The following is a 22,927-nucleotide window of genomic DNA, read 5'->3' on the forward strand; positions in this document are numbered from 1 at the left end:
CTGTAAAGTGTGCGTATCTTAGCAATAATTCGTCTCCTAGAAAGTTATATATATCTGACGCTATTTTAGGATTTCGCACCTAGTATGGCTTCAGCTTATAACAAATTTTCAGGGTGCAATTCATCGTCTAACGCGCATCGATTCTGCAATACATTTTGCGTTTGTTTCGCGGCGTCGTGTGTAGGAGCAGATTCGTGACGGAGTACGACATCGGTCTCGTGAAGCTGGACGTCTCACCAAGTCGGCGGAGGATGTCGGCGAGTACAAGTGCGTCGCCACCAACAGATGGGGCCAGGACGAGACGGTCGAGCGGTCAACATCATACGCGCAGTCGAGAGGAGCGAACCGCCGAAAGTTTGTCACGCAGCTGCCGACTCCAGGTTTGTGCGCGCGTGCACGCATCAGTCTTTGAAGCGAACGTCTGTGCTGAGCGTGAGATGTTGCGGGGGAATGGGGAATAGCCTTGAGAGCGCGTTATCGTGAGCTTGTGTGTTTAATTACGCATGTTGTGTGCTGCAGAGGTCATGGAAGGTCAGCCAACCACCTTGAAGACAACTGGTTCCGGTCAATGATCCAACGATGAATGTGCAATGGTTCTTCAAGGGAGAGCTCTCATCTCGGGTAGGCTTTACTATCATGATACATACTATAATACTGTATATATTACAAACATGTATATATGAATTAACATATATATATATATAATTGTGATATTGCGAGATTTATTCTGAGAGATGGCATTGCGCATGAGTAGGATATGAAAGAGTGAAAGAGAGTTAATTCTGCTAGGTTTCGCATTATGTATATTTTGGGTTTTATAGGCACAAGTATATACCAAAGTATGACTTTGGGACTCGTTGAACTGGACATTACTCAAACCTGGCCTGAAGATGTGGTGAATACAAGTGTGTTGCTGTGAACAAGTGGGGCATGGATGAGAACAGCAGGTGGACTCAATGTGAAGCCTAGTCCTGAAAGGGGAGAACCACCCAAGTTCACGACGCAACTCCAACGACCTGGTAAGCATCGTGGGTTAATTTACCATAATCATAATGAAGAAGAGATAAAAATGTGACTTCGAAAGTGAAATATAATAGTTATAGTACACGAATTTTGATGTGGGCATTCCACGAGATATCTAGCTGTGTGTGAAAGTAAATCATTTGAACTTTTTATGCAAATTTGTTTTCTGTATTCATGTAGTTGTACAGAAAACACACCAGCACACTTGGATGCCAAACTGATACCAATTAACGATCCAACCATGGTTGTTGCATGGTTCTTCAACGGGAAACCTCTTCCAACTGGTATACTATTCGTAATATGCATGTGATCTCGTAAAAATTGGGAATATCTTTGTGTAATGCTCTTTCACAAACACCTAATCATGTGCATGTCTTAATATAATAAAAATATGTGAAGACAAGAATCTTGTCCATTGACATTAATTGTCTCATTTCGTGGATTAGTGCTACATGCCAATGTAATTGCATTTGTTATAAGTTTACAGAGTCTACTCATTGAGGTTCTATTGCTGTATTTGACACTAAAATCTCCAATCATTAGGTAGCAAAATACAGAACCAACCTTGACTTTGGACCATGTTGAAATGGACATTACTCAAACCTGGCCTGAAGATGTTGGGGAATACAAGTGTGTTGCTGTAAACAAGTATGGCAGGGATGAAAACAACAGGTGGCCTAGCATTGATGCCTAGTCCCTGAAGGGGAGACCACCCACCAGTTCACGACGCAACTCCAACGACTGCGTAAGCATCGTGGGTTAATTTACATAATCATAATGAAGGAAGAGATAAGAAATGTGACTTTGCAAAGGGAAATAAAAATAGTTATAGTATGTATGGTACACCGAATTTGATGTGCATTCCACGAGATATTCTAGCTGTGGGAAAGTGAATCATTTGAATTTTTTATGCAAATTTGTTTTCTGTATTCATGTAGTTTGTACCAGAAAACACACCAGCACACTTGGATGCCAAACTGATACACAATTAACGATCCAACCATGGTTGTTGCATGGTTCTTCAACGGAAACCTCTTCCAACTGGTATACTATTCGTAATATGCATGTGATCTCGTAAAAATTGGGAATATCTTTGTTTAATTGCTCGTTTCACAAAAACACTAATATTGTGGATGTCTTATATAATAAAAATATGTGAAGACAAGAAATTGTCCATTGACATTAATTGTCCATTTGTGATTAGTGCTACATGCCAATGTAATTGCATTTGTTTATAAAGTTTACAGAGGTTACTCATTGAGGTTCTATTGCTGTATTGACACTAAAATCTCCAATCATTAGGTACGAATACAGAACCAACCTTGACTTTGACATGTTGAAGAAGGACATTACTCAAACCTGGCCTGAAGATGTTGGGAATACAAGTGTGTTTGCTGTAAACAAGTATGGCAGGGATGAAAACAAAGGTGGCCTAGCATTGATGCTAGTCCTGAAAGGGAGAACCACCCAATTCACGACGCAACTCACGACATGGTAAGCATCGTGGTTAATTTACCATAATCATAATGAAGAAGAGATAAGAAATGTGACTTTGAAGGAAATATAATAGTTATAGTATGGTACACGATTTTGATGTGCATTCCACGAGATTCTAGCTGTGTGGGAAAGTGAATCATTTGAATTATTTTATGCAATTTTTTTTTCTGTATTTAATGTAGTTGTACAGAAAACACACCAGCACATTGGATGCCAAACTGATACAATTAACGATCAACCATGGTTGTTGGCATGGTTCTTCAACGGGAACCTCTTCAACTGGTATAACTATTCGTAATATGCATGTGATCTCGTAAATAATTCGAATATCTTTGTGTAATGCCCTTTCACAAAACACTAATCATGTGCAATTTTTAATATAATAAAATATGTGAAGACAAGATCTTGTCCACTGACATTAATGGTTCATTTCGTGGATTAGTGCTACATGCCGATTGTAATTGCATTTGTTTAAAAGTTCAAGTGGTCTACTCATCGAGGTTCTATTGCTTGTATATGACACTAAAAAATTTCAATCATCAGGTACGAAATACAGAACAAACTATGACTTTGGATTCGTTGAAATGACATTCCTCAAACCTGGCCTGAAGATGTTGGTGAAATACAAGTGTGTTGTGTAAACAAGTATGGCAGGGATGAAACAACAGGTGGCCTAAGCATTGATGCCTAATCCTGCAACTGGAGAACCACCTCAAGTTCACGACGCAACTCAACGACTGGTAAGCAATGTGGGTTAATTTACCATAATCATAACGAAGAAAAGATAAAAAATGTGACTTCGAAAGTGAAATATAAATAGTTATAGTACACGAATTTTGATGTCCATTTCACGAGATATTCTAGGTGTGTCGGAAAGTTAATCATTTGAATTATTTTATGAACAATTTGTTTTCTGTATTCATGTAGTTGTACCAGAAAACACAGCAGCACGACTTGGATGCCAAACTGATACCAATTAACGATCCAACCATGGTTGTTACATGGTTCTTCACGAGAAACTCTTCCAACTGTATACGTACTATTCGTAATATGCATGTTGATTCTCGTAAAAATTGGGAATATCTTTGTGTAATGCCTTTCACAAAACACTAATACATGTGCAATTTTTATATAATAAAAATATGTGAAGACAAGAAATTTGTCACTGACATTAATGGTTCATTTCGTGGATTAGTGCTACCATGCCGATGTAATTGCATTTGTTATAAAGTTCACAGTGGTCTCTCATCGAGGTTCTATTGCCTGTATTGACACTAAAAATTTCCAATCATCAGGTACGAAATACAGAACAAACATGACTTTGGATTCGTTGAAATGGACAATTCCTTCAAACCTGGCCTGAAGATGTTGGTGAATACAAGTGTGTTGCTGTAAACAAGTATGGCAGGGATGAAACAACAGGTGGCCTAGCATTGATGCCTAGTCTGGCAACTGGAGAACACCCAAGTTACGACGCAACTCCAACGCGACTGGTTACGCATCGTGGGTTAATTTACCATAATATAACGAAGAAAAGATAAAAATGTGACTTCGAAAGTGAAATATAATAGTTATAGTACACGAATTTTGATGTCCATTTCACGAGATATCTAGGTGTGTGGGAAGTTAATCATTTGAATTATTTTATGCAATTTTGTTTTCTGTATTCATGTAGTTGTACCAGAAAACACACCAGCACACTTGGATGCCCAAACTGATACCAATTAACGATCCAACATGGTTGTTACATGGTTCTTCAACGAGAAACTCTTTCCAACTGGTATACGTACTATTCGTAATATGCATGTGATCTGTTAAAAATTGGGAATATCTTTGTGTAATGCTCTTTCACAAACACTAATCATGTGCAATTTTTAAATATAATAAAAATATGTGAAGACAAGAATCTTGTCCATGAATTATGGTTCATTTCGATGTTAGTGTCTACATGCCATGTAATTGCATTTGTTATAAAGTTTCCACGTGGTCTACTCATCGAGTTCTATTGCCTGTTATTTTGAATCCACTTAAAAGAATTATCATCATCAGTGTAACCGAAATACAGACAAACTTCGACTTTGGACTTCGTTTGAAATGGACATTCCTCAAACCTGGCCTGAAGACTGTTGGGTGAATACAAGTGTGTTTGCTGTAACAAGGTTATGGCAGGGATGAAAACAGGTGGGACTCAATGTTGATGCTTAGTACTGGAACTGGAGAACCACCAAGTTTCACGAGCAACTCAACGACCTGGTAAAGCATTCTTTTGGGTTAATTTCCATAATCATACGAAGAAAGATAACTGAAATGTGACTTTGAAAGTGAAATATAATAGCTTTAGTACATGATTTTTATGTGCATTTTCACGAGATATTAGGTGTGTGTGAAAGTGATATCAATTTTGAATTAATTTTATGCAATTTTGTTTTCATGTATTTATGTAGTTGTTACAGAAAACACACAGCACATTGGATGCAAAACTGATACCATTTTAACGATCAACCATTGCGTTGTTGCTGGTTCTTCAAACGGGAAACTCTTCCAACTGGTATTACGTACTGTTCGTATAGCATGTGATCTTCGTAAAAATAGGGATATCTTTGTGTAAGTGCCTTTACAAACACTATATACATGTGCATGTCTTATATAATAAAAATATGTGAAGACAAGATCTTGTTCCATTGACATTAATGGTCATTTCGTGGATTTAGTGTACATGCCAATGTAATTGATTTGTTATAAAGTTAAAAGTGGATCTAATCTATCGAGGTTCTATTTGCTGTATTGAACTAAAAATCTCCATCATCAGTCGTAAGAATACGAACCAACTTAATTTGGCTCGTTGAAATGCATTAATCAACTGGCCTGAAGGTCTTTGTGAATACAAGTGTGTTGCTGTAAACAAGTTATGGCAGGGATGAACAACAGGGTAGCCTAGCCAGTTGATGCCTAGTCTGGAATGGATTAACACAAGTTTCCGACGCACTCCAGCGACCTGGTAAGATCGTGGAGTTAATTTACATAATTAATAACGAAAGAGAGATTAGAAATGTGACTTCGAAAGTGAACTATAATAGTATATATTTTACGGTACACGATATTGGATGTGCATTCACGAAGAATACTTAGCTGTGTGGGAAATGAATCATTTTGATTTATTTTTATGAATTTTTGTTTTCGTATTTTGTAGTTGCTTACAGAAAACGGCACCAGAACACTTGGATGCAAAACTGATACCAATTAACGTCCAACCTGGTTTGTTACATGGTTCTTCAACGACGAAACCTATTCAAATGGTTATACATTACTATTCGTATATGCATGTGATTGTAAAATTTGGATTTCTTTGTGTAATGCCTTTCACGAAAACACTAATCTGTGCATGTTTATATAATAAAATATGTGAAGACAAGATTTGTCCCTTGAACATTTAATGGTCCATTTCATGGAATTAGTGCTAATGACAATGTTAATTGTCATTGTTATAAGTTCACAGTTGGTCTACTCATCGAGGTTCTATTGCGTATTGACACTAAAATCCTCAATATCAGCGTACGAGAATATCAGAAACAACTATGACTTTGGACTCGTTGAATGGACATTAATCAAACCTGGCATGGAAGATCTTGGTGAATACAAGATGTGTTGCTGTAAACGGAGTATGGCAGGGATGAAAAACAGGTGGCACTAGCAGTGATGCCTAGTTCTGGAACTGGAGAAAACCCAAGTTCACGAGCATAACTCCAACGACCTGTAAGCATCGTGGGTTAATTTACCATAATCTAATGAATGAAGAAGATAGAAAATGTGGACTTGACTTCTGAAAGTGGAATTAAACGTTATAGTCGGTACTACTAATTTTGCTGTGCATTGCACGAGTATTAGACTGTGTTGCGTGAAGTGAATCAATTGATTTATTTTATGCAATTTTGTTTTTTATGTTATTTATGTTAGTTGTTGACAGAAAACAGACAGGCACAATTGGGATTGCGAAACTGATAATTAACGATCCAACCGATTGTGTTAACATGGTTCGTTCAACGAGGAAACTCTTCAACTGGTATACGTATATTCGAATAATGCATGTGATCTCGTTAAAAATTGGGATATCTTTGTGTAATGCCTTTACAAAAACACTAATTCAATGTGCCATGTCTTAATATAATAAAAATATGTGAAGACAAGAATCTTAATTGTCCACTGACATTAATGGTCCATTTCGTGGGATTAGTGCTACATGCCAATGTAATTGCATTTGTTATAAAGTTCACAGTGGTCTACTCATCGAGGTTCTATTGCCTGTATTGACACTAAAAATCTCCAATCATCAGGTACGAAATACAGAACCAACTATGACTTTGGACTCGTTGAAATGGACATTCCTCAAACCTGGCCTGAAGATGTTGGTGAATACAAGTGTGTTGCTGTAAACAAGTATGGCAGGGATGAAACAACAGGTGGCCTAGCAGTGATGCCTAGTCCTGCAACTGGAGTACCACCCAAGTTCACGACTCAACTCCCACGACCTGGTAAGCACCATGGGTTCATTTACAAGTATCTTTAAAAATAACCTAGAAGATATAAGAAATGTAACTTCCGAACGAATTTTGATGTGAATTTTACAAGCTATCTGTATGTTAGCTAAATCATGTGAACCATTTTATGCATTTTTATTTATTTATTTATGCAGTTGTACAAGAAAACACACCAGCACACTTGGAGGCTAAACTGATACCAATTAACGATCCAACCATGGTTGTTACATGGTTCTTCAAGGGACAACCTCTTCCGACTGGTAAGCTATTTATAATATGTATGTGATACCTTTGTTTAAATCCCTTTTACGTGTAAATAATCGTGTGTTTTAATATAATATAATTATATGAAAAGAAGAATCTTATCCACTCGCATTGATTATCCATTTCATAGATTTGTGATATGCCAATGTAATTGCATTTTTTGTAAAGTTAGAGTTCTAGTCATTGAAATTCTATTGCTGGAATTGACACAAAAATCTCAAATCATCAGGTACGAAATACAGAACCAACTATGACTTTGCACTCGTTGAGCTTGATGTTGTCCCCGCATGGGGCGAGGATGAGGGTGACTACACATGTGTGGCCGTCAACCAATGGGGTCGCGATGAAACCACTGGAGGCCTGAGTGTCCAACCTGCACCAGTGGGCGAACCACCCAAATTCATCACACAACTACCAACACCAAGTATGCCACACAGCCTCACATATTTTTGGGGGAATGTTTGCATGTATAGCATAATTAAAGCACTGTTGCATAATTAAGCACTGCATAATTCTCCGCTTTTAAAATATCCAAGAATATTTACAAGTTAAATATAATTGCTAATTGAAATGGCTGGATGTTATTGCCTTTCCTTATACTCTTATGGTTGTGTTCTTTAGAGTACAAATTCTAGGATATTTTGTTATCGTTTGTATCTTCTTAGTATCGGCAGTAAAATAACAGAATATTATATAACCTCTTATTATCTTACTATGATTAGTATCATTATTGCATATTGCTTACATTATTCCTATTATGGATGGTGCTAATATTATGTCTGCAATCGTGTAGCTGTGAAGGAAGGCGAGATTGCCCACCTTGAGGCCAAGCTCATACCACTTGGTGATCCAGACATGGTCGTGACATGGTACATTAACGACCAGCCACTCACTGCCGGTATGTATAAATATGCAGTCCGCCAGAGAAATCAGCAATATTTCTTTTATCTGCCACAGGTCGTCGTGGTGCCGCGAAATCTGACGTCGAAGCAAAATGGTGTTCTGTATGCAAAATTGACGAATGATCCTTGGGATTGATGGGCGTCTCTTTAATGAGATTAATATTATATATTATGTTATAATATTATATTATTATGTCATAATATTATATATGATAATGATATAGACATGATGTATGCGCGTTATATTATTATATATTATGTTATAATATTATATATTGTCATTTATTTTTATGAGATTAATAATAAGTCTCTCAATAACATGCGTCTCACGTTGCAGGAACCAAGTACCGCACCGACTACGAGTTTGGCAATGTCATACTCGACATTGTGCCGGCGTGGTCCGAGGACATCGCCCAGTACAAGTGCGTCGCGGTGAACAAGTACGGCACCGACCAGACGGTGGGAAGCCTCAACGTGGTGGCGGCGGTCGACAAGGGCATGCCGCCCGTGTGGATCGTACCATTCAAGAACGTCGACAACGTCACCGAAGGCGAAAGCGCGTTCTTCGCGGGCAAGGTGGAACCGGCAAACGACCCCGACCTGAAGTTGGAGTGGTTCTTCAATGACAAGCCGTTTGATCTCGGTGAGTGTTGATTCGTTGCACGAATCGCGAAGATGGTTTGAAACTCCATACATTGCGTCCCACGTATAGGATATTGTTAATTTATGGCGTTTATACGTGAAATCGGTTGTATTTGCACAAAGAAAGGTTTTGATTATATAAATTCAAAGTCTACACTTTTTAATTCCAAGCTATCAAAGGAATTCTGCAAACGGTCTGGTAAGTTTTTGCTCTCTTAGATAAACGTCATAGAGTAGAATTCTAAATTCGTGTATGGAAATCATTGTGTTGTCTAATATTCCGTAGGCTCGAGGTGCGACTGTGTTCATGAGTTTGGAAAGGTGAAAATGGACATGACGAATCTCAACCCAGACCACGCCGGTGTGTACAAGTGCAGAGCTTACAACAAGGCTGGTGAAGCGTTCACTCAAGCTAGGCTAAAGGTCAAGGGTAAGCAACAAAACAAATATATTATTGAGATATGATGTGATGGTTTCACAATCACACGTTAAGCCATACTTGGCGTGACAATTTTCGGAGTTGTTATTGTGCCTGCCGTTATGCGTCCCCCTATTTGTAACACTAGAATTTGGTGCCCATAGGCAAGCTTGGAATCATCACGGACACGAAGATTAGGCACACAATGGAGAAAATCAAGGATGAGGGTGGCATTGAAACGGGTGCCTTGCACTATGACTTCACCGATGATGACTTCTACCAGAAGGACAAGAACCAGCCGCCGATCTTCAAGAAGCACATCAAACACAAGTAAGTTAAACTCTGCTGTGGGCGATCGCAACAGGATTATAGTATGCAACATAGTATGTGGCAAGCTTAACGTTGGTTGGGTCTTAATTACTCACAATGTTAAATTAATAATGTGGAGCAGTTGATAATATACATGTGGCAGTTACTATTATAATCTGTAAATACATCTTTCGGGTAGGCCCACTGTACCAGAGCAAGGAATAATCTGTTAACTCTCTATAATATACATGGTGTTATTCTCCATGTTAGTCCACATGTATACTTACAGTATCAACAGTTGATGAAAGTTATTAAATAGTTTTAGATATTTTTTTGTAAGTAATTGCCATTTTTTTACATCTTAGGACTGACCTTCACCAGGATCAGTTCACCAAATTTGAGGCTTTCCTCATCCCAATTGGTGATCCAAACATGAAGGTGGAATGGTTCTTCAATGGAAAACCTCTGAAGAGCGGTATTTACATTTTACCTTGCTCATAGGCAGTTAGCTACTTCACCAGCAACTTTCAAGAGACATAAAGAAAGATAAACCACACACTGCAGACTATACTAGTAATAAATAATCATGAACGACAGTGTGATTGTTCTGTCTCGTGTTATTAATAATTGAGGTCCAGCGTCGGTTATGAAAAGTTAGTATTGACACATGCCTTTCGATCAATGTATATGCAGGACATAGATTCAAGCCGATCTACGACTTTGGTTATGTGGCATTGGAGATATTGTGGGTGTTCCCAGAGGACACTGGCGAGTACCTTTGCAGAGCCACTAATTTGTACGGACAGGATGAGACAAAGGCATGGTTGAAGATCATAGGTAAGCTGACAAGTAACTAGGGAAATGACCGTCACTCAAGTTGTTGTGAATCAACAAGGCGATAATGATTGAGATATTTAACAGATGATTGTTCCCAAGCGTTGCGATACAAAATTCTCAAATTCTTAAATTAACTATTCCTCATCTACACTTTACTTTGGTACCTTAAATTGTACACGGTTTTTAATTTACTAGGTTTCCAGCTGTATTTTTTAGAAAGGTTCAGGCTAATTAGAGTGGAAGGTGTGGGTTACAAATTATGTTTTACTGCTTCTAGGAACGCGAAACATCATCACAGACACCCAATTGCCAGAGGGTATGGAAGAAGGTGTAGTCAAACTGCAGGAGATGGAGGAAGAGATGGCTAGAGCTAAGGGAGTGGAAGTGGAACAGGAGGAACCTGATCGAATTGCTCCAGAGTTTGTCATCAAGCCACAGCAATGCAAGGCCACAGAAGGTGAACTTGCCAAGTTCGAGTGCCGTGTTAAGGGAGTGCCGAGACCCAAGATCCAGTGGTACATCAACAACAAGCCAATCTTGCATGTGAGTATAACAGAATCGCTGTTACCTACATGAGTTTTTATGTAACCGACATAAAACATGTTCTTATTTCTTTATTGTGATTATGCATACTGCCTATAATGTTCATTAAGCGTACACTTAGTGGTTGACATTGCCACCAACTGTTCTGTAAGGCGTGTCGTTGCTTTCTGTAAATCCAAGTTTTGTCTTTTAGGGGTCACGCTACAAGCTGTCCTATGATGGCATGCACTACATGGAGATTCCCAAAACCAAGCAGTATGACCATGGAGAGGTGAAGGTTGTTGCAAGGAACTCGGAGGGAATGTGCATAGCGAAGAGTGTACTGCACATCGAAGCTAGAACTGACGACTATCGTTCCGTCTTGAAGTCGACCAAGAAACGTAAAGCAACAACAACTAATGGCTATAAAAACTATGAAACTAATTATGTTATTATAACTGTATTATATCTGTGGTGTCCCTAGCACTTCTCAAATTTCTGTCATGTTACTTCCTCTTCTTCTTACTCTGCTTATCTTCGGCAATCTCAAATTGACGTTGTTGATAATCTTGTCAACGTAAGTTAATCAAGCATCTTTATTGTAATTCATTGTAGCCTCAAAGGAAATCACCTACACACTGCCACATCGGGAGGAGAGAGTGAAATTACCATCACCTGAACTGGAAACGACGCCAGATGGCGAGGTTACTGTAGAGGACTTAGAAGGACTGCAGTTCCTGCCCCATGTTATGCCATCAAAGAAGAAGGTAATTCTTTTCTATTCTAAAGAATAATATTAGTGGCATAAATTTTGATGATGTTTCTCGTGAGCAATTGACACATTTGTTCCCAGGATGTACTCATGAACTCACCTGAACCAAATTAATGCATCATTCTACGTAGGATTAGCCCAGTGTATGCATGTATCTTGAGTAGAATTTTTTTTCACATATTTGCTGTTATTTTCAGGAGAAGAAACTGGAGAAGAAGACAGAGAAACCAGTGTTCATCAAGATGATCGATCACTGCAGAGTAACTGAGAGTACACCAGGCAAATTCGTGTGCACATTCAAGGGCGACCCCATGCCTGACATCTTCTGGTACAGAGAAGGCTACCAACTGCAGGATACCAGCGAATTCCAGGTATATACGGTAGATTAATATCGTGGACCAAATACACACATACTACCCATATTTCAATTAAAATAATTAATGCAAGTGGTATAGGCACTTTCACTGGTATTTTTTAATCTATTTCAGATTACCATCAAGGAAGGCTGGAGTCAACTGATCGTGAAGAACTGTGAATTGGAGGACAGTGGTATTTTCACTGCCAAGGTTCTCAATTGCCATGGCTGGAACGAATGTAAAGCAAACCTGGTCGTGGAAGGTGGGTCTCATCTTTCAAATAGTTTTACTATAGAAAATCTCAACTTTATCATTATGCACATTCAGTCTTATAATTACTAATTAGAAATTCTATGCAAATTACCACCTTTCCAGTAAATGGTACAAATAATCAACGTGTCTTTGGTTCACTACAGAGGCTCAGATGGGAGAAGTGCCTCCATGCTTCACCAAGGTACCGGATGATGCTAACCCTATTGGGCCTAAAGTCCCGGTCAAGTTCACATGCAAAGTTTCTGGCTCTGCGCCACTCACTGTCTTCTGGGAGAAGGTACGATAATCTAACCATTTGCCTTTTTTTTCAAATTAGTAAGGCAGCTTCAAACTGACTGGTGAGGATATTAACAATGCTGACGAACCAAATTGCAACAATTACGACATCGGTCATTCCGTTTAGTAATGTCAGCTTCAATCGTCAATGTTGGTTGTATCTGTCAGGATGGCAAGAAGATCGACGAAACATTTGCCAGCGTCAAGGTTGTCGACGAAGGCCCTGGTGTTCACACGTTGCTCATCCATGAGACGCAGGAGTTCCACAATGGCATCTACGAGTGCGTCGCACAGAATAATGCCGGTAAGCTGCATAAATACAGCTTGTTCAGTTTGCATTGAAATAATACATAGTACAGTGTAGTATAGTATAGTATAGTATAGTGCAGTGCAGTGCATTTTTGCCATGTTTTACTGCATTTTCCATCGTCATCATGTTCGTTTCAGGCGAGGCTCGCTGCAAGGCAGAGGTGTACGTGCTGATTCCACAGGAGGTACCCGACCTGCTACCCGACTATGTCGCACCTAAATTGATGACACCCATGCAGAACCAGATAGTGCAGCAAGGCCAGGAGGCAGTCTTCCGGTGCAGGATCACCGGGGAGCCCGGTGAGTAACGTGCAGTGCCGCCATATTTGTTTCTCTTGGTGCGAACTGCAGGTGCAAGTTTGCCATTTGGCAGTGGTGTGCAGTTCCTAATCGGGAACATATTCCGTTCATTCGAACTCTATAGCTCAGTAGCTTCGAGTAATATGTTGGTCAAACCCACGTGGTATCACGCAGCAGGTCTGCATCTCGTTGAGACGGTCCAGCGCTGTTCTTCTCAAAGGCGTAATTGCGAATATACCTGAACCCCGCTTTTCACTGCTACACTGTCAATCTAATGCAGTTCTAAAAGTTTTCACATGCAAACGTACGGAAATTTTAAACGCGACTGCCTCATTTCGCTTCTCAGCTCCTGATGCATTCTGGTTCCACAACGAGGGAGAGATTAAACCGAGCAAGCTCATGCACATGTCGACCGACAAAGACTTCTACATCTTGAAGCTCTCGGATTGCAAGCCCGAGAACGAGGGATGGTACCGAATCGTGGCGAAGAACGGTGGCGGAGAGTGCACGTCCGCAGCTACCCTGACCGTGCAGCGTGAGTGCACTCGTCAAACTTCTCATGCAATCGTTGGTTGCTGTAGCGATTCATCTGCGAGGAGAGAATGGAAAAGCTCTATAAGCTGTTCCGTCCATTCTCTTCTGCTATATCGCAGCTTTTCTGTCTTTTATATTGTATCAGTGTTATGTCATTTCTGTTAATGTATCATAGTTTATTTTTAAATAATTGCAAACAGTATCAATTGTCACTACAGTGGTTGCATCTCACGAGCACATTGTGAGATAGGGAACAGGGGACATTCCTCTAACAATTACAATTATACGATGGCGATATTTTTCCTGATGGTTGGTATTGTATTTGCAGTGCCATCGGCTGCACCACAATTCACCAAGCCCCTGCAGAGTATCAGCGTTATGGAGGGCAGTCCAGCTACGTTTGACTGCCTAGTGACAGGAAACCCTGCTCCTAGCATCACCTGGCTGAGAGAGAGTACTGTCATTCAGCCATCGCGAGACTTCGAGGTAATTTAGCCGTGTCTCAAACTACATCATATGGTAACATTGGACCAGAGTATTTGTTTTCAATCAGCATGTTGTTTCTACCATATCACTGTTCACAATTGCATCCCACAAAAATACAAACTGTAGATTGAGTAACTGCTAATCGTTTTCAATGGACATGGTATTTTTACTGGTCGTATTACTATTCACAATTATTCATCGCTAAAAAATAAAAGTGATACTAGATCGTGTAACCTGTGATTGTTTTCAACGTTCTTGTTTTTTTATGTCGTAATCGCAATCGCGACGTGACTTTCAATGCCGTTATTCTTGTTCACATAGATTGTGACAGACGGAGAGAAGTGCACGCTAACAATCCGCGAGACGTACCCCGAGGATTCGGGCACCTTCACATGTCGTGCGAGCAACGTTGCAGGAAAGACCGAGTGCAGTGCGCAGCTCGTTGTCCAAAGTAAGCAGTAACCTTCTGCAGTCGTGACACATCTCCCCGGACTCCCTGCGCCCATGCTTTCAGCGAAAGAGAGACAGTAAAATTTGCGTGTTGCGACAGAGAATATCGAGGTTGCTGCCGTTTCAGGAAATTGGGGACTGTTAATTTGAGCGCAAGTGAAAACGTTACTGAGTAGACGAAATGCAAATACGTTTTGCAACAATGTATCAATTATCTACAATTTTCTAATTTGAACATTGTGAATGAACATTCGTTGCTTGGAGTTTCCTCTTTCCTGAAACATGCAGCATACTCAACATAGACTTGAAAACACTGAATAGAACTGTATGCCGTTTAGCAGGTTTTAGCAGTCTGGCATTTGCCTATTTACACGCGCTATTCTAGTCACCCTACGTTTTTAGTCACTCTGTTAGTTAAATAATTTATAGCATTGTTAGGGTTAGACCCAAATGAAATCGTCGGGAGTAGTGGCTTCTAGTTAGTGGTTTTTAGCTTTCTATCCATTGTGAGAGAGATTCGTTCTTCTTGCTGTAGTTCATAGAAATGGTTCCCACAGTGCTGTATAGGTTGGAGATAAGAGAGCGGTCCTAGTGTGCCTGTGTCTGGCCAATACTATTGAATTGGTTTCATGTCAGTAAACGCTAGACACTGCTCGTTTGTCTAAATTTTTCACACTTTGGGAAGTTTTCTATTTCTCTCTCTCTCTCTCGTATTTTTTATGTGGTTCTTGCATCGCAGAGAGCTGTACATGAAGTCTTTCATTTTACCCTATTTGTAGTTCGACCCCGTATCGTATAGCATATCATCTAGCTAGCTGTTGACCAAAGACAGGAATCTCACTGTACTGTGAAATTCTTTGAAAAGATGGATCAACTATCATCTGTGACTTTGTCTTATCACTGCCAACTAATGTATTACACGTGATATGCTGTATCAAAGGGAGTATAAATTGCCCCTGGCACGTGAGAATAGTCTGTGAAATGATTCCAGTTGCTACTAAACAGCTCTCTGTGATTGCAAATGTTTTTGGGATCAATGTACTCTTTCTCTTTCCTGTTGGGATGGAAGTTGAGCTGTTACAGTGCATATGCAGCCTTAAGCTTGCTATCTTATATGAAGAGCTTGTGGCTGTTAATGCTACACTGTAGCAGGAGAGTGGGTGAGCGAGGGAGGGAATGTAATCCGTGAGGTACTGGGCTCCTATACGGTTGTTATTTTACCATCCCGAAATCCAAGTGCTATGCAGCTGAACAAGTTACTTAACCAACTCACAAGTACTGGCTCTGAACACAACGCAGAGATAACTAACTAGTTTTTTATATGGAGATGTTTTTATTTAATAATGTAATACTATTATATGTATTAATCACGATGGTTAAGATGAGCAGAACTGAATACTGGTGACGACTTAACACACACAATTATGACGACCGAATGCTGACATGTAAAAGCTTGAATACGCCAATTTATTTGTTCTTCTCTTGTGACTGCTGATTTGTGTCATAACAATGTCTGTCCTATATCCCGTGTACCCATAATCATTTCCTTTGCGACAAACTACCACATGCCTGTTTCTGCGAGAGGTCTAGCATGCTTCAATGTGATTGGACAATGTGTGAGAGTGAGAGGTGATGTGTGAGATCTAGGTTCTAGAGATATACGAATAGTTAACACCTTGCAGTTGGTAAGGAACAGAAATAAGCATGGTAGGTTATAATTCTAAACTATTTGGTCCATAGCGTCCATAGCTTATCTGATCTAATGGCATGTTCGAACACTAAGCTTTATTTTTCAGATTGAATTACATCTATTAATTTATTCTTCCACGATGTGTTGAATAAATTTATCTCAGCATGTGCTAGCACAACTGGTGCAGTTGCCACCTGGTGGTCACTTCACGTACTAACCACCTAATCATCATACGTCTATGACTTCAGCACTATACCAGCGTGTGCTTTGGTAAAATATGGCACATCCCCCAATCCCCTTTACCCCAACGAAACCATGTTCTTTTGCAGGTACTTTGATTGTGTATCTTCCATGAGATCTATTTTTATTGCCATAGAGTGCTGGGTATGGGCCTTGAAATCCTTTGCTGTATTTAAATTAGTGAGGTTTAGGTCTAGGATCGTAGTATAGATAAATAGTTAGAATTGTTTGTAGTTAGTGTATTATAAGAGATTGTGTAAGAGCCCAGGGCATTGTTATGTGTATTGGTATATGTTGACATGAGGGAATGCACCACCTAATTGGTGTTGATGCGACCCTCGATATAATTCCCTTATGTTGTTATGTACATTGTATGTAACATGACAGTTGGGACGCAGAGTGCAATATGAACTGGCCAGGCAATGCGTGGTGCAATCTAAATGGATCTCATATGATGCATCTTCTTGTGAGAATTACCCATTGTTATTTATTACAGTTTTAATTATCAAGCAGATGACCCTAAAGGCATTCATGGTTATAATTACCTGCATGTGCTGGGATAAGTTTTTTGTAACAGATCTGTTCATTCTGCTCTTAATAAATCAGTGTATTTGTTAACATTTCCACAGCTGTTGCCATAGACTTTCTCTGGCTATTGTTCAGCAATTCACAGCATATATTATGTACTTTTGCTAAACGAAAGGTACATAATACCAAACTGATACGCGTTACAAAACTGTCCCAACATGTGATAGGAACTAGAAGGCTCTCAGAATTGCTGTTACAAAAAACTTTTCTCTGACTTTGTTTTGCTCTCGTTAAATTTTAGTCAAATGTTCATTTAATGGTGGAGTTGCATGTTGTTTTAGTCTGTAGTTTGTGTTTTTTATCCCCATAATACTAAGCTGCAAAATACTAATATGAGCATGTTTATTATCTAGCGCCTGAGCGATTGATTCTTCAACTTCAATATTGTATTTTGTTATAATTAATAGTGTATTGTGCATTTAATTTATTTGTTGATTGAGGCGTTGATGGCTGAATTGTCATCGTTCAGATTGAAGTGTAACCATTATGGTAATTTTGTGGCATGATTATTTTATGTAATACCATTAACTCATGATTATTTTGACGTGCATTATTTAGTATGGTAATACCTTAGTTAAGATTTAAAGATATTTTCAATAACAAGCATGCAGCATGGTTTGAGAAGATGAAACTGGAAGAGATCTTGCATGGTGGTGCCACCTGCCCATGGTAAGCAAGCCTCTGACTTTTCTCACATTTCTTTTTACTACTCTTCACACTTATATATTTTTTCTTACTATTTTACAGTTTACTGTCACAGTTTAATGGAGAATTTATATAATACTGCATGAAGTGTGTTGCTGCATTAATTTCTTTCAAACATTTCTCCGTTTGTTGTGAGACGTGTTCTAATACCAAACTGCTATGCATCTTGACTTGTTTACTCCACTGTTAAATCGTTCTCAAAAGTCAGAGCAAAATTTGCTAGCTGCAAAATTTCGATCTCAAAGAGAAATCTTAAAGAGCCTTTCTAATTCCTATTACTTACAGGCCCTCAGGCGGCCCAAGTGATGCCCACAGACTCACAGCTACCACCTGAAACGCCACCAGAAACCACAACGGCACAGGTTACGCTTGCCCCACAGAAACCCGAAGAAACAAAACCAGAAGCAACACCACCTGCATTTACACGTGGCCTTATGCCCCAGACTGTGACAGAGGGTGAAAGCGTGGTCTTTGAGTGTGAGGTCACGGCAGTGCCGGAGCCAGAGATTATTTGGCTGTGTGATGATAGGCTAGTGGACATGACCGAAAACGTGCAAGTCACTTACAAATCGGGCGTGTGCGTTCTGACGCTCACGAACGTGACGACGACACAGCAGGGCCTGTACAGATGTGTGGCCAGAAATATTGCCGGAGAAACATCCACGTCTGCAACCTTAACGATCATAGGTATGATACGCCCCGCTGTAAAATAGACGTTGATACGGTTCACCTTATCACCAAGTTTACGACGATAGTGAAGTTTCCGCATTCAGGCGGGCACTGAAATTTACATGAACACTGACAAGTTTTTACTGCAATCAATATATATAATCCAGACAAATATTATTAGAACGTAGACAGTGCAATAATGATCATATGACATAAAAACGAAGAACTCAGGATTTCTGTTAACAAAGGTTCGGGCAGGCTACCACTCCTCCTTCCCAATCCATGACATCTTTTTCATTAGAAAAATTTGGAGAGAAAGATTTTTAGATTCAGATGTGATTATTACTTGAAACGGAAGAAAACGGAACAGAATAAGTCCCAATATCCATTCAGAGAGCACCACATAACAAATAATTTGGGATCCCTATGCAGTCCATGAACTGAAGTTCAGTTTTACACAAATACTATCCCCTTTTCACAACCCCCTTTCCCAAACCCTGTAACTACATCTTTATGGTATAACTGCATACATTGCATGTAAGACCACATAAGCGAGAAATCATATCTCAAAATTTGAAATAAGGTGAAACCGTATTAGGGTCTATTTCAGAAGAAATTCAACATGACAATGAAATGGTAAAATCTATATGTTAAAACTATAACCTATAGTTATTTCAAGCAATACACTCCCCACACTCGATAATTTAAGAGTAGAACGTAGCATGAATCACACTATAAAAGAACCGCTGAATTGCAAAAAATGACTTTCTAAATGGTCTATTGGTAATTATCATGACAATAAGGTGTTTATATATGAATTATATGATATCCCATTGACACATGTTAACGTGGTTTCCTGCAAAATCTTAATCTACAATCCATACAATGACACCACATGTCTTGCGCTACACTTTTTGGCAATACAAAAAAGAGATGAAGGTTCATCCAGGGGTTCCCTTTCAAATATTTCCAAATGAGCAAGATTCCTCTTCTTAGGATTCCCCAAGTGTCCTCCATCGTCATCCGCACTTTCCTCCCCCCTCCCCCCCTCCGAGCCTCCGTATTAGCCGTGGAAGTGCCATCGCACAGATAGCATATGTTGACAGTGAGTAAACGTACCGTGTCCTACTCTGTAGTCCCTGAGATTCCATCATCGTCCTGACTTTCTTCCCTCCGAGCCCCATATGAACCGCAGAAGTTCCATCGCAGATGTTGACAGTGTGTAGTAGACGTGCCGTCTCCCCCTCCGTAGTCCCTGAGAAGATTCCGGAGAAGTCTGTTGGAGTCGCTCCCCACATTGTGAAGGAGCTGGAACCGGAGACGGTGCCCGAGGGCAGCTCTGTGCTTCTCACCTGTGAGATAACAGGTCAGCCACGCCCGAAGACCTTCTGGTATGTGGATGGACGCGAGATCGTACCGTCGAAGGTAGGTGTGCGGCGAGACGACAGCTGACCTCCACCCCACCGCGACTTCAAATGCATTGTAGTAGCCGAGATGCAGTAAAAGTTAAAGTTAAAAGTAATAAGTTTTAAGTTAAAAAGTAAAAAGTAAAAAGTAAAAGTTAAAAAGTAAAAATGTTTCAAGTTATGTAGTAAAAGTTAAAAGTAATCTGTGGAAATGCAACGGATATTATACACCACGGATATACACAAATTGAAAGGAGTATGGAACAACTAAGATAGTAACGTGGGTTACTTTTATGTAATACTGCGAATTAGGTATCTCCCTATTAATTTACAGCTGTGCAATTTGTAGATTTCTCAGTACATTGCGTTCGTGTTCCGGGCATGAGATCATATTAAAATACAGATTTAATATAGTCGAACTTCAGGGGTCACGAGGGTCAAATGATGTAAAGTTTTTTTAATAGTAAATAGTCCCAGTAAAAAATACAGCAATACAAATATACAAACAGAACATTTATTTATTCACCTTTCTAACAAGGTGTGTGCGGATGTTCTCAGATTTCTAAAAGAATTAACCGAGACAGCTACTATAGTTACAAGCGTGGGATCTCTATTACAAACCAAGCCAAATGATGCCCTACAATGTCTAGCATTGTTTACAATAATACACAGAAATGTATCGATGGACTTCGGTCATATATAGCCGATTATAATTCAAGGCATGAAGTGTATTTGTAGTAGCTTATCATAAAAGCTATCAGTTAAATCGATGAGATAAAAGATCGGTGAGCTGTCTATTAGAAGTGCATGTGATTTCGTCACGCAGGCATTCCAGCCCAAGTATGAACACGGAACAGCTACACTGCTCATACCGCAAGTGTTTGTAGAGGATAGTGGTGTTTACACCTGTAAGGCAATCAACCCTGCGGGTGAGGTAACCACTGCTGCCTGCCTAACTGTCCAAGGTATTGTAACACAACATGATTTATGCGCTGGCACAATTTACAGAAATTTAATGCATAACTTATGAGGGTCATGCAACTTGTTCAACTACCGGCAACTTATTATATATTGAGCGTGTGTCAAAATTTCACGCGATCTTTTACAAATGCATGCACGTTGATGAATCCAGTTACTAGTGTGCTGATGTCATCAGCAATTCAGTGACAGTCAACCACCAGTAAATGTTTAAAACCTATCACGTGCTCTGTTCAAAATTGCAGCCAGTGACGTCTAGTGGCATGCATTATCTGGTTTCTCTTTCTTAGCTCTAGTCTACCATTTGTAAATAAATTTGTATTAATTGTCACATGCTGTTGAAAATTCTCAGCAACTTATGTTGTCGACAGACAGATCTTGGTTAATTCCAGTAACAAGTAAATAGAACATAGGAAACTCATTACAACTAGCCATTTGTGAGTTGCTAGGGAAACCAAATTTCATTTATACACTCGAAGACCCTGTTAGATGTTCCTGAACGGTGGAAAACCAGACGTTATAAGTTGCTTCTAGTTGCAATCCCAACATAAGTTAGGCATAGAGTTTTACTTCACATTTTGCCTGATGCCATTTATTATTCATTACTCATCAGCATTATTATTATCATCATTATTTATATGTGGTTAATAGCCCATTTTACAAGATGGAAAACGTGCTATGAATTGTTTTAACGTAATGGAATTCAGAGCAAAAAATGAAACAGCACACAAAGTTGGAAGTGACTTATCTTTAAATAGCACCGGAAGGTGTCACCGTGCCCGAAACGCCAATACCTGAGACCCCGGAGAGACTGCCAGAAGCCTTGGCTCCAATACCAGAGAAAAAGAAGAAGAAGAAGAAGCCAAAGGATGAGCAGGTGCCGAAATTCGAGGAAGAACTTCAACCCATCACGACGATGGATGGACAGAGTGTGACCTTCACCTGTAAGGTGAGCGGCAAGCCTCGGCCGGAGATGACTTGGTTCAGGAACGGGAAGCCGATCGAGGAGAACAAGGACATCTGCATGACGTATGAAGACGACGGTACCTGCTTGCTCATCATCAATGAGTCGTTCCCTGAGGATTCGGGAGACTACGCCTGCACTGCCACCAACGCAGTTGGAGAAGTTACAACTACAGCCCCACTGATTGTCGAGTGTAAGTGTAATCCTACGTTATTACGTGTTACGCAAACAGGTGAAATATTACAGGCATTTTGCACGTTATGTTCTTCAGGGTGCTGTCATTCATATGCAAACGATTTATAATTCGGCCCGTGAAGGTGGTGTGTAAGAGAGAATCACGTCTAGCTCGCCTTGACATCGTCAAGATGAGCTATTGCCATGGGGTGTCATTTGTCGTACGTCCGTCCGTCCGTCCGTCCGTCCGTCCGTCCGTCCGTCTGTCAACATTTGGCTACGGTCAATGATAACTCAAGAACCGTTTGACCCACATGTTTCAAATTGCATATAGTTGTCACTCCTATGTAGATTTGAGGTTTGAAAGTCCTATTTTGGAGCACGCCAGTTGACCTACATTCGAGCCACGTCCACTTTTTGGCAAAAATGGAAATGGCCATAAGTCAGTTCAGGTTCAACGGATCTTTCTCATTTCTAGTATGTGAATGAATAAGGACTGGCCCCAAAACATATCACACGAGTTTTAATATATTTTTTAAATTATGCAAATTAGGTAGATTTTGGCAATTTCACTATGCATTTCAGTGGCTGCCTACGGTCAACGATAACTCAAGAACCGTTTGACCACCATGTTTCAAATTAAATACAGTTGTTACTCCTATGGGAGAGATTTGAACTTCCTATTTTGGAGCACGCCAGTCGACCTACTTTCGAGCCACGCCCACTTTTTGGCAAAAATGAAAATGGCCATCTAAATTCATTCGATTTTGTATCTCTATATCTATATCTATATCTCTATATCTATATC

General features: G+C 39.8%; 1 protein-coding gene across 1 annotated transcript in view; it reads left to right on the forward strand.

Annotated features, from left to right (window-relative positions):
* Positions 1 to 22,927, forward strand: part of LOC106806630 (titin-like) — a 165,642-nt gene that overhangs the window by 1,587 nt on the left and 141,128 nt on the right. Inside the window, exons 5-28 of the mRNA XM_014808636.1 lie at positions 6,852 to 7,049; positions 7,211 to 7,315; positions 7,549 to 7,743; positions 8,113 to 8,217; positions 8,559 to 8,864; positions 9,150 to 9,293; positions 9,446 to 9,611; positions 9,956 to 10,065; positions 10,284 to 10,427; positions 10,705 to 10,970; positions 11,164 to 11,350; positions 11,565 to 11,716; positions 11,919 to 12,092; positions 12,210 to 12,339; positions 12,494 to 12,627; positions 12,795 to 12,930; positions 13,074 to 13,235; positions 13,582 to 13,770; positions 14,098 to 14,255; positions 14,577 to 14,706; positions 18,214 to 18,615; positions 19,850 to 20,022; positions 20,830 to 20,968; positions 21,740 to 22,138. Coding sequence (XP_014664122.1) covers positions 6,852 to 7,049; positions 7,211 to 7,315; positions 7,549 to 7,743; positions 8,113 to 8,217; positions 8,559 to 8,864; positions 9,150 to 9,293; positions 9,446 to 9,611; positions 9,956 to 10,065; positions 10,284 to 10,427; positions 10,705 to 10,970; positions 11,164 to 11,350; positions 11,565 to 11,716; positions 11,919 to 12,092; positions 12,210 to 12,339; positions 12,494 to 12,627; positions 12,795 to 12,930; positions 13,074 to 13,235; positions 13,582 to 13,770; positions 14,098 to 14,255; positions 14,577 to 14,706; positions 18,214 to 18,615; positions 19,850 to 20,022; positions 20,830 to 20,968; positions 21,740 to 22,138 — 4,404 coding nt within the window. The remainder of the gene's footprint in view (positions 1 to 6,851; positions 7,050 to 7,210; positions 7,316 to 7,548; positions 7,744 to 8,112; positions 8,218 to 8,558; positions 8,865 to 9,149; positions 9,294 to 9,445; positions 9,612 to 9,955; positions 10,066 to 10,283; positions 10,428 to 10,704; positions 10,971 to 11,163; positions 11,351 to 11,564; positions 11,717 to 11,918; positions 12,093 to 12,209; positions 12,340 to 12,493; positions 12,628 to 12,794; positions 12,931 to 13,073; positions 13,236 to 13,581; positions 13,771 to 14,097; positions 14,256 to 14,576; positions 14,707 to 18,213; positions 18,616 to 19,849; positions 20,023 to 20,829; positions 20,969 to 21,739; positions 22,139 to 22,927) is intronic.

Source organism: Priapulus caudatus, unplaced genomic scaffold, assembly GCF_000485595.1.
Source record: "Priapulus caudatus unplaced genomic scaffold, Priapulus_caudatus-5.0.1 Scaffold9, whole genome shotgun sequence".
In the NCBI taxonomy this organism is placed as follows: Eukaryota; Metazoa; Priapulida; class Priapulimorpha; order Priapulimorphida; family Priapulidae; genus Priapulus; species Priapulus caudatus.